The sequence below is a fragment of the Enoplosus armatus genome, chromosome 18 (genome assembly GCF_043641665.1).
Source record: "Enoplosus armatus isolate fEnoArm2 chromosome 18, fEnoArm2.hap1, whole genome shotgun sequence".
Classification (NCBI taxonomy): Eukaryota; Metazoa; Chordata; class Actinopteri; order Centrarchiformes; family Enoplosidae; genus Enoplosus; species Enoplosus armatus.
The window spans coordinates 3,145,852-3,158,525 of record NC_092197.1 but is presented as its reverse complement, the minus strand read 5'-3'; the positions used below and the strand labels follow the sequence as shown (position 1 = coordinate 3,158,525).

General features: G+C 43.0%; 1 protein-coding gene across 1 annotated transcript in view; it reads left to right on the top strand.

Annotated features, from left to right (window-relative positions):
• Positions 1-12,674, top strand: part of ap3b1a (adaptor related protein complex 3 subunit beta 1a) — a 45,597-nt gene that overhangs the window by 27,404 nt on the left and 5,519 nt on the right. The window contains exons 23-26 of the mRNA XM_070924103.1: positions 4,935-5,163; positions 7,628-7,712; positions 8,323-8,420; positions 9,983-10,121. Coding sequence (XP_070780204.1) covers positions 4,935-5,163; positions 7,628-7,712; positions 8,323-8,420; positions 9,983-10,121 — 551 coding nt within the window. The remainder of the gene's footprint in view (positions 1-4,934; positions 5,164-7,627; positions 7,713-8,322; positions 8,421-9,982; positions 10,122-12,674) is intronic.

Here is a 12,674-nt window from a genome sequence, read left to right as displayed (position 1 = left end):
GTTACTCTATATTCTGGTGTCTGCCCGCCTGTCAGTCAGTGTGATTGACAGCTGCTCTCAGGCCAGCGTTTATGCGGCGCGAGTCTTGTTCGTCTCTCTCTCCTCCTCAGGTGAAGGCCATGGAGTAATAGAGAATAGAAATGCAGATTAGAACAGGGAACTTTTTGCACATCAACATCTGATTTAGAGTCAATTCTATGCATAAATACATGATGGGCATCGGGATTCATAGACAAGGGTAAATAACCTCACCTTTATTCACACACGCCCCTCCCTGTGCATACACAGCTCTCTCACACACACACACACACACACGCTGGCCTCAGTGTCATTTCTATTTCTCAGCAATCTGCCCACAGAGGCAGCGAGTCTGTCTCAGCTGAGCGCTCGGGCCCTTTTAGAGAATTACTGCATGGTTATCAAAGGCATTTAGATTAACCCTGGTCACTGTCTTTGACCCACCTCCTCTTCTGTCTCCTCCTGCTCTCCCCAGTTTCTGCATGCTACCGCTCTCTCTAATAACATTTTGACATTAGGATCTCTCGCAAATGCCTCTTAAACCCCCCCCCCCCCCCCACCTCACCCCAAACCTCTTCCGACTGCTGTCCGTGTGTGCGGCGGGGTGGCTGAGGCTGATAACTTTTCATTCATAATTAGCAGTCAGCGAATGGGGCTGCGTTGGGGGGAAATTGAACTGTCAGCGGCGGGGCGCAGGGCGTTTGACCCCATCACGCCCAGAGGGGGCCATCATAATTTGTTCATTTGGTGTCCATCAGGCGGGCGCCAGCTCACCCCCTCCTCCTCCCCCGTCTCCCTCCTCACCCCTCTGACCTCCCCGTAGTGGGCGCTCTGGGTTCACGTCTAATTATGAATCAGCAGAAGGACCCCGAGCGCCACGAATATAGCAGCCCCTGCCCTCCAAACCTCCTGCTGCCACTCAAACTGCGGAGATTGCCTCTTAAATAGGAATAAATGCCCACACAGAAATAGCCAGTCGGTGCAGCAGCCTGTGCAGCAAGTGGGCAGTTTGGGAAATGTGTTTTAATGCAGCTGTTGTTGCAGCATTTCTCTTCTCATTAGTTCCTTTCAGTAACTGTGTGAGGACACGCATGTATGTGTGTGCAGGCATTTTATCTTTTCTGTCCACTTCCTTTTGTCACTGCTGTTTTTCATCGTCTGCTGCAACAACTGAGACTTCCACTTGTCTCAACTAACCACTTAGCTATTTAATTACACCAAATGAGCTAATCTTTTATTTTGAAATTGATCAGTGTGATGCCTATAGGAACAGATTGTTGTGATATTTTGCAGATTGTTTCTTCCAGTGATGGAGAGTAAAGAGTAAAGTCCTACATTCAAGTAAAAAGACAGATGTATTATCAGCAAAATGTACTTAAAGTATCAAAAGTACTCATGGCCCCTTTGCATTAACCTTTTGCATTAACGTTAGCTGGTCAAGGTGGAGCTCTGTGATTCATATGCAAAAAAAAAAACTACTTTATTTAAATGTTAAATGTTTTAGAAAGATACACACGTTGTATACATCCTCTACGACAGTAAGTTGAATATCTTTGGTAGGAAGTTTAGACAGGCTTTTTTCACTATTTCTAACATTTTATAGACCCAAACGATTTCATTGATTAATCCAGAATAATCAGCACATTGTTCACTAATGAAAATAATCATCAGTTGCATTAAATGTCATGCTAACGCAGAGAAACTGTTGCCAGTTTGTGAACAATACTTGCAAAACTAGATGAAGGACAATACAGTTTCTGAATAACAGTCCTCTATTGTTGCTAATGTTCTTTAATGGAAAATTTCAAAATTAATCATTTTAGAATAGCTAATTTACTGACAAATTGGCATAAATGAAGTAACCTCTGTCTATATGCGCCGGAGAGACTTCTTGTTACATTAAAGTAGTTTTAGATGGCTGTAGTAACATTTATTTAATTAAATTTGCAGTCAAGGTCTTTGTGACGCCCCCTCAATTAATTGTCATCTCTTGACTGAGGGGAACAATTAGGCCCTAAAGTCAAACACATGTCCCTTACCTTAATCCTCACAACTCCTGTAGAGCATAATGAAATCCTGTCCCTGCTGTTGGAGGCAGACGGCGTCTGAAAAAAACAGAAATGGATTTTCAATATACGCCCATACATCTCTGTACTCGCCACACCACTTTCTGTTAAATTGGCCTTCTTATGCACACGGCACAAGGCTACCCGGCTCCGGTTAGCCCCCTTTTTTTTTTTTTTTTTTTTTGAATATGTCAGCGGGATTTTCAGGTCATTTGCCAGAGAGGATGCTGGGAGCGTGGCGTCCGGGCTCTGAAGGTGACTGGTGTCTGTGTCATCCATCACGGGAGCTTCCTTTAAGTTGATACATAATAGAGCCTCTCAATCAACTTCCTCCCTCATTGTCACCTCCCTCCTTCCTGTCCAGGGTGGAGAATGAGAGCCAAAGAATATAAAAAAAAACAAAAAAACAACCAGAGACTGACAGAGAAGTCAAGGTTACGTCCCTCCTCTTCTCTTATTTACACTTGAGGTGTTATGGGCTTGTGCTGCCTAACAGGACAACAATGGATGGAAGAGTGAAGGGGCTTGTGTGGGCACTTTAACTGTCCACTGTGTCAAATTGGTGATAATAAGCAGTTTGAAGCCCTGTCCTGTCTCCGTTCCTTCCTCCTGCCGCCGCCGTTGTTGCCGCCTGCTCGGGGCGAGGCGACAGACAGGACCTTGAAGCAGGATGTGTCTGTCAGGGAGGTAAATCTCTGTTGTGATGGGGTGGCAAACATTATGGCCAGCTTTATCGACACCGACTGCTCTGACACATCCAAAAGTGGCCCAATAAATTTGCGGGCTGGCGGTGGCGTGACGGGCGCTTGTGAGGGCGCAGCAGCGTTACGACACGGCGACAAATGTTTGTTTGACCTCCTTTTTTACAGGCGCTTGGGCTACTCTGTCAAGGGGACTGGGAGATAGTGTTGTGACTGGGAGGCAGTTTATTCTGTATCTAATGTGACTGTTTTATATTGGTGCCAATATGATACCCGAACTGTGGCGCTCACCCCCGAGTCTATCCGCCCCTACAGAACACTTCCATCTCTGGAAACAGGTCACAAATACACTCTTTTCCTTCTTTGTTGACATAAAGGAACAGACATCATGTTCTTGTGTCATAAATTGACCACAAACAGAGGACGTGTCATACTGTTTACAAAGAGGGGATCAAGTGACGATTAATTGAATGGCAGATCGAGTGAATGTACAGTTTGACCTCCTTTATGGAAATCCAGAAGTTATTCCAAGAATTCTCACAAAAGTGCAGTAACAAAATAAATGATGTATAAAAATGTGATATATATCATTATCCTTTGTGAATTCTCAGCTGGGACACCGAGCTGAAATTTAAAGTAAATATATGAAATTAATAGTGATTTAACTATCGAACCTGTTGCCGTGTTCCTGTCTTGCTGCTTCAGTACAGTGATAGTGAGCGTTCTCACCCTCTGAAGTGAGCACTTTGAAACTCATCTCCACAGCTCTTGTTTGTATGTCAAACCGATTCTTCATCCTCGCGCAGCTCATGACAAGTCAGAGAGAGGACGCCTCGTACATTTCTCACCCGAGTCAGAACACACTGCCAGTACGTCCGGCTTCAATAAAACAACGTACGCTGACACTGTGAGCGGTGCCGTCATGTTTCCACTGTGTCATATTCAATTAGCTTAATTTAAGTCTGTTATTTACTGGATTTTTCTGCCACTGGTTGTTGTTTTTTTTCCCACACATAATGCTACGTTATATTTATTGTTTTTGCCCTTTTTGTCACTCTTCTTTGAGAGTTTTGATTTGGTAATTTCTTATCTCTTTGAGGCGGTAAATAGCATTTTATCTCTGAACTCAACAGGATGACATACATGTAAGTGTTGCCTGGGTGTCAGTGTACGAATACATTCAGGTGCTAAGTATTTCAGAGGGTGTGAAAAGACTTCATCCTTCCTGTTGTTTTGAACTAATTAATGCCGTCGCTCAAGACAGACGGACCTCTTTGGCAGAAGTTTATGCGCGTTGTGTGAATGTTCTTGCGTTTGACAGCGCAGTACGTTCAGTGGGTTGTGTTGCTTTGTGTGGGCCGAGCCCCTAATCGCTCTAATGAGAACTGACGGTTGCCACCATCAAGTGGAAAAACTGAAAGCTACCAAGTGTGAACAATGTTCATTCAAGTAACAAGATATTAATTTTTAGGAGAAGAAAAATACACCAGCGCCACATCCACCTCCTTTCTTTTCCCTATCTCTCAAAGGTAATGCAATTTCCTGCCTCTGAAAAGGTAAAAGCCCCTTTTAAAAAGGCCTGCGAACAGCAGGTTTGGCCCATGCAGGCACTTGTGTTTCTATTCATTAGAGGTTGTTTTTATTCAGCGTGGTTTGACCGAGCATCCAGCCCATTTCCATCTAACTGGGCTGATTGAGCACATTTCTTAAATGGGCTCCTCTTTACCCTACAGAGTTAATGAAGGGAGGGTTGGTGGGGAGTTATCAGCCAACCTTCGGTCCCACTCCACTCAGAAGTGCTGCATTCTGCCTGCTGATTGGACACGGTGAATTGCATGAACATAGGTGATGGAAAGACCGGAGATGCTTGTATTAATCTGTCCTCTTGTGTGGATGCATTTGTGCTGTAATGCACAAGGCGTCCCTGGATATCGTGTTGATGTGGAGAGCTTTATGCTTCAGGACAGTGTTCTGCATGTACTGCTTTTCTGTTGTTTCCAGCGGTGCTTAGTTGTAAATAGATCCAATCCAGTCCTCTGAAGTTTATATCTCTGACAATCAAGACATTTGATTTGTCAGCAATGTTTGTTCGCACAAAACTACTGTAAAAAAACTCACACTTTTATCTTTGTCTTTCATCTCTTTCTAGGTCTCCACTCCATCTTTCGGCCCCGTGAAAACCTACGAGCTGCTTCACCATATGACAGGAAAAGGTCTGTCGGCCAAGTACCATTTCCCCAGGCAACCCTGTCTGTACCAGCCCAGTATGGTGGCTGTACAGGTCATACTGACCAACAGCTCAGACCACAGCCTGGAGGAGATCCACATAGGAGACCGAAGCCCAGCGAGCCTTAACATCCACTGCTTTAACACCATCGGTGAGTATCAGTGCCACACGTGTAAAATACTCCCCTGCAGACTCATCAGAAAGCCACTATGTAGTAAGAATGCTAATTGATTTGTAACATTGGCAGCAGATGTGATATTGAAATTGAATGCTGGCGATATTCTATATTTGTCTTATTGTCAACAAATCCCATGGAATAATTAATTGGTTGATTTCTATCGTCTCACGATGTTTATTGTCTTCAGTGTGCTGTTAGATATTATATATTTTCCTTATTTATTCAATCTCTGTGCCAGTAACTTCCTATATAAATACTATTTATTTACTTTGTTCCATTTTTCCCATGTCCATGTCCCCAAGAAGGCCTGTCAGATTTAGACATCAGACTTATGTGGCTTTAGAGCTTCTACGTGATCCCATTTTCTCTTTTATTATATATAATTCTTCTGGCCTAAACCTGCTCGTCTTCACACATGTTGGGTGACAAGTGGGTCAAACTCCACCTTGAACTCAGTTGTTGTATTTGCAGATTTGGGATGTCCTACACACCCAGTTGTTTCCCCCTCCCCCCTCTAACGTAAACAATCACATTTATTACAATCCGTTCAATATTTGTAGTCATTCACAATGACTTTCTGCTGCTCTTCCTATATACTAGTATATATACTATGATTGTTTTTCTCAGACAGATATTAAATGATCATTATGTTATCAAAAACCTTTAAGCCTGTTTGCTATCAGCTCAGCAAATAGCCCTGTCCTGCTGAAAACAGCCAATATTGCTGCAGCTAATCCCTGTTCATTAGTATCGATCAGGACGAACAAACATGCAACCATCTCCATATTTCTTGTCGCTCTGTTGTGTGATCTCTGCACTCGGTATGATAAGACTGAGAACAGTGCTCCCTCAAGGTTTTCACACACAAACAAACACACACACACACACAGAACTGGTGTGCGGTGGAGCACGTTAAAACTGTCAATTGCAGGGGATTGATTGGGCATTGAAGGAACTCAAGCAGCCAAACAGTGGGTAATTTGGATCGATTGAGCCGGGCTACTGTGAGCGGGTGGCTGGAGTTGGTTTGGATAAGTTGCAGAGGATGAATACAGACAAAGCTTTATGTACTGCTGTTTTGTTTGTGTCCTGTTAAGAGATAACACATGACCGTTTGTGCTTAAGAAGAAATATTGTATGTTGCCTCTACAAGGTGCATTTGTTTCTGATGCAGCTCACGAGAAACTTGTAATTTAATGGTTTATGATTAAATAGTATTTGTGACTTTCTAACTGTTTATGTCCACCAACATTAACATCTTTCTTGTTAACTAATTGGTAACAACTAGCATGTCCTCTGCCTTTTAATACTTCATACGCCAAAATAAAAAGTAGCTTTGTTTTTAGTTTTTATGTGGTTTAAAAGACAACAGGGATGTGGTACCTTTGGAGCCAGGCTAGCTGTTTCCACCTGTTTCCAGTCTTTATGCTAAGCTAAGCAGACCGTCTCCTGGCTGAAGCTTCATATTTAGAGTACAAACATGAGAGTGGTATTGCTCCTCATCTAATTCTCGGCAAGAAAGCGAATAGGCGTATTTCCCAAAGTGTTGAATAATCCTTTTAGATTAGAGGTTTTGGACAGACCTTCATGAATGAACTACAAGGCCCCTCATCGAATCCTCACACCTTGATCGATTTTGTTGTTATTTATTCATAAAATGAGCATCTTCAGGTGGTATTCTAAATAGTTAATCTGATGGTTTATACTAACACAGAAGACTAGGGAGAAGGATACTGAGCCCAAAGTAAAGCTAAAAGCAGAACATGGCTGTTATCTGAGCCGTGAAGGCTGGATTGGAAGTGAGTCCATGATGGCTCTGTTTTCAGAGGGTTTCCTCTGGAGTCTCTCGTCCTCTCCGTCTGTGGAAAGAGTTATACAGTAAAATAGCCCTGCTCCACGGAGAGAGAAACTCAGGCCGACTGGGGAAGCGTGGAGGATGTTTCTGTCTGTCTGTGTTCTTCTCATCCTTAACCTCCCTCCTCCTCCTCCTCCTCCTCCTCCTCCTCCCTCCTCTCCCATTCAGCTGTCCAGACTCTCTCTTCAGCATTTTTTTGGCTTTACTTAACTCTCTGTCTTCGCCTGCTCTGTCTGTCTCCCTCACCCCGTCTCTCTTGATGCTGATGCTCTCTTTGACAAGCCTGTTGTTTTGGAAATATGCTAGTCCTTCATGTGTTTTTTTTTTTTTTCTTTCCCCGAGGCTAGAGGTGTGGGGGAATGAGATTGAAGGATAGATTTCTCACACACGGTGGCCTTGCTTTGTGAAGTAGAAAACACAAGTGCTGTGGATGCCTGTCTGTTCCACTCTGCTGCTGCCCCCCTCCCCCTCCTCCTCTTCCTCGTCCTCCTCTTCTCTCCCTTTGCTTCATCCTTCCCCACGTTGCGCACTGTGCCCTTGTCACTCACTCTTCCTTTTTCCTCCCCTCTTTCCCATCCTCAGAGCGGCTGGAGCCAGAGGCCTCGCTGACGGTTTCCATGGGTATTGACTTCAGCGACTCGACACAAGCAGCCAACTTCCAGTTGTGGTAAGACAACCTGACAACCACTCATATCAAGTCAGGCTTGTTTTATTCCCTCAGACCTTCAGTTGTACATCTCTTTCACTCCCCTTTTACTGCTACTGCTCTCGTTCTGTGTCTCCAGATTCATCATCACATCTCCCTCACGAGTCTCTTTCTCTTCCCTTACGTTTGCATCTTCTCTTTACCTTTTTCCTCTCTCATTTGTTCCTTGTTAATTCTCCTTTTCCTACCCGCTCTGTGCCGGCACTCCCAGGTGAGACATCAGCCGCAATTGATCCGGGTTCACTGGGATAACAATTATTCCTCCAGTAATCAGCCCCAGCCCAAATCAACCTGCTGAATGCCATTGGCACCGCTGCTCAGCCGATCAATAACCTTATCAGAAAATCTGTTCACGATGGGGGAATCAATCTGGTACAAAATGCCATTCACAGAGCGCGGTTTGCAAGGCCATCATGAGAGAAACGTTTAATACACGAACAAAGCATAAATACACACAAGTGCACAAAACACGTCATTCAGATTAAGATGAATTTGAGGTTGTTTGTATTTTGAGCTACAAGTTTCCTGCTTAACTCTTCATGTTAGATTTACTGTTGTTTCCCTCCCTCAGCACCAAGGAGGACCAGTTCAGTGTGTCCATCCAGCCTGCAGTGGGAGAGCTGTTAATGCCCAGCACCATGACACAACAGGACTTCTGCAAGGAGCAAGGTGAGTTAGATTAAACAAAATGCTCCTGTTGTAAGCTAAATACAAACTTTAATTGATGTTCTACTAATTCAAAGTCTTTGATGCACATGACCTGTTCTAAATAAGTGCTTTAACCATATATATATATATATGGGTGCTAGAAAATGACAGAAATATCAAGGTAGTAATTCCAGAGTTGCTGCGATGCTTGTTATTGTTAAAAGTTAAGTATGTTGTTGCTTTTTTTTATTTAGCGTTAAATCAAATCGGTGACGGTGGAACTCTGTTGCTTTTCTCTAAATACAGTTTCTGTGAACGTTTAAAGAAAAGTGACCTTAATCTTTTCACAAATTAACATTAAAGAAGGAGCCCCAAGCGCATTCACTCCAACTGAAGACATCAATCTTTAGAAATGGATGACAAATACTAGTTTTTAGCTAACATCACTCAAACCGTAGTAAAAAAGTGCATTTCTTGGGGACTATTTTCAGCTGTGGATGAATACACATTAGGTGCTTTAGCGAGTATTGATTTTATGGGATTTGTTGACAATAAAAAAAAAAAAATATATAGACCTTTTCTTTAAAGGTGATTAAATTGTTACGGATGAAGATTCGGCCAAAATACATTTACAGACCTAATAACAGTTGCATTGTAGGTCTTAGTAATAAAGGTGGGGCTTTAAATGTTAACATTGTTTTTCTCCTCTACTGAATGCAGTATTCATAATTTATATTTATAAAGTGAAATAAAATCCGAGCAGCCTGCCTCTAATAAACCTCACCTTTGTCATTAAGGCAGAATGCTTCCCTCTTATGAAGCGCTTAATGTTGTTTCCTACACAAACACACAAAGCGCACACGCACATTACACCTGTAGAGCTACGCTGAGAGCTGAGAGCGTGCTCATATCTAAGCCATCAGTGTGCCCTTAAGTGCCTGCTAAATGCTGCTTCTGCCTTAATTAATCTTCATTCGTTGCGTTTTGAGCTCTGCTGAATGCACCTTGCACTCAGACAAAAAAAAAAGGGGGGGGGGGGGTTGAACAGAGTCGAACAACTTGCTTTGCTGGACCTTTTTCTCTCCAACAAATCGCAGCTTTACACCAATTGAGTGAAGCTGATTCATTCTTTCAGTTAACAGGTTTTTGTTATATTTGCCTTTAAGACCTCTTTTTATTTCTGCCTAACTTGTGCATATTTATCTCCATTCTTTCTTTCAAATCCTTGCTCATTACGTGGTGCACATCAACTGGCCCTTTGCCTTCAATTGACTCTTTTTTTCCTTTATTTCTACTCTATTTGCATTATTAAAAAGGCGCCCTTTTATTGTTTAGCCTCATCAAAACCTATTTTATCTATCTTATCTATCAAAATCTATTTTATCTTGTCGTTCCATAGCTGTCAGTCCTGACACCAGGTCCCAAAATACTCTGTATGTACATGTACATGTATGGCGCTTGACTGTGGAACTGCAATTAAGAGCGTAGTAGTATAAATACTGCCGTTCAAACTGCACAAACACATTGAAGACTACATCGTGTGGGGCCTTGTTTGATTGCTGCAGCATTTTGCATCCTCTCAGGTAAGCTCCTGGGCATGAACGAGACCTCGGCAACCATCGCCATGGCAACAGCAAACACCTCCAGCCAGGCCATCAGCAAGCAGGTCCTGTCTGTGGCCAACGTAGGGGTGGTTTCATCCAGCCAGAACGACTTCCACAGGTGAAATGTCCCGAAATGCACGCACGCCTCATTCACCCTCCACACGCTGGACCTGCAGACTAAATGTATTACAGAAGCTCTGTGATGTTCTTCTTTTCGTTTGTCAAGATTTTATTCATGGAATTTACCAATACTTAGCTGCTGAACAGCCTGGTGGTACATGGATAAGTGCACGTCTTTAGAGACCGTTGTACTACATCTAACTGTGATCACCAGTGGAGGTCTTTCATGTTAAATCTTAAACCAGCCAAAGACTTTTGCCTAAATGACAGATGTTTACAGTTTCTTGTCAGCTGTTGGAAAGTGACACCCACGAGGCAATAAGGAACGGAGAGATTCATTCACAGTAGATGACGAATTCATCAGGATTTATGATGCAGGTTTCAAACACAAGCGTTTCTATTATCGTGTGAAAATGAGAAACGGACGAGGACCTGCAGAGTCCCTTTAGGTTGATACCAAATCCACTTAAATTGCATTAAATTTGTTTGGACCTTTTGTTTTAATGTCCTGAATGGTTGGATGTTTGATGCATAAAATAACTGTTATCGTCCCTCAGTTTGAGAAGGTGGTAATAGATGGTGTGACATTAGCATGAGGCTACAACAAAGCAGTGCTCCTTGTTGCAAAGGACACATATAGACATATAGCTATCCATGGAATATAAACTTTATTTCATCAGTTAAGTCCCATCATCATTTTCAAGGGAGACGTGAGGACATGAGGAACAATAATATACATGAGGACATAAAAAACATGATGCGAAATACAAATTAAATAAATTATTTTTAAAAAAAAATCACTAAATTACAACGAGTACATTTATTAACAGCATGTTCCCAAAATGCCTGAAGGAAACTTGAGGTTTTGACTGCATGGCGAGAAGAAACGTTTTGCTCATATCAGTAACTAATCAAAGCACCGGCCCCAAAATCTCCCTCTGCCACAAATTCATAACCTGAGTTTGTTTGTTTTCCGTCTGAGAGTGAGAACATGAATGTGCCCGCGTACATGTCCCCGCTGTAATCGTGTTTTACGTGGACATTAGTTGAACAGCGCGTACAGTCAACAACGGTGTCACAGAGAAGACAGTGTCTCTGTGTGTGTCCCCACCAGCCTCACACAGACATGCCAGGGGAATGCCCTGAGAAGCCTGGCTGTGTAATTGGTGTACACAGAGTGTGCTAATGAGCTTCCTCCTCTGTCACGCACACCCGAACACCTGATAGATAATTACACCTCCCTCTCTCCCTCTGTTTCCTGCTCTGTCTCTCTTTCACTTCATCTCTGCGCCCCCATCTGTCTCTCCCTCCACAGCGCTGTCTCTCTTTCACTTCCTCTTTGTCTTTCACTCCATCCCTCTGCGCCACGCTCCGTCCTCCTCCTGCTCCGTCTTTCGTTGCCTCGCTCTGTGTCTTTTCCGTCCTTTGAATGATCCTGTGTTGGTGATAATTTCTTTGTAGATTTCTGGCTGGAACAGAGGAAACGTGTAGCAGACAGCGGATAAGTAAGGGACAGGGAGGAAGTCGGAGTGAAAAAATAAGAGGGAGACGGTAGCACAAGGGCACAGAGAGCTGAAAGAGTGAGTGGAAATCAATGTTAGCCAGTGGGAGAGGCCTGCATCCAATAAGCCCATACTTCATTCAGAATAACCAATAGCTCAAATGACTCCATGCTATCAATCTCTCTCCTGCTCCTGTGACGGCTGAAGAGGAAGGCAGCCTCCCAATGTTGCCCCCATAGTCTCATAATAATGAAGACACTCTCCTCCATATATTCCGCCGGTGTCTTTGCGATGACCGGCGCTCCCTCGCCGTCCTCAGGAGGTCGGTTTATTGGAGATGATGGAGTTTCCTTTGCTGACAAAATCCTCAGTCCTCGTCTCCTCAGACGTTGGCGGGCAGGTTTGACAGCCTCGTCTTTGAGAAGTTGTCGCAAAGGCTTTTGTTTGATAGTTTTATTTTCAAGTTCCTTTTTGATGTGGTGCCAGTGACTGCACAGGGTCTGGATGTTTCATCTGGTGCGTTCAAACAATTAACTGATTAAATCATTGTTTTGTTACGATTAGAGCTGAGTTAATCTGCAACAATGCTAATGCTAATCGATTAATCCATTATAAAAAAAATTACTGGTTTCAGCTTCTCAGATGTGAATATTTTCTGGTTTTCTTGCTTTAAGCTGAATATATTTGGGTTTGCGACTGTTGGTCGGACAAAACAAAACGTGAAAATGTCAAATCTTGCAAATCTAGCTCTTAATTGCTGATATTTCTCACAATTATTCAATAAATCCAGAAGATAATTGTTGGTGCAATAAATAATGAATATAAATATTAGTTGCAGCCTGAGTTGTGATTCCTCTTTAAGTTGCTGGAGCGGTTCGTTAATTCTATCATCCAGTTTTTGTTGGTTTTGTTTATTTGTTTCAGACCAATTAAAGAAAATTCACCACTCATCAACTCCAATGCTTTATTTACACTTTTATATTTGCCTCCCCCCACATCCCAACGTTGGATCCCAACCAGGTCTTTGAGAACGAGAGTGGCTGCAGCTA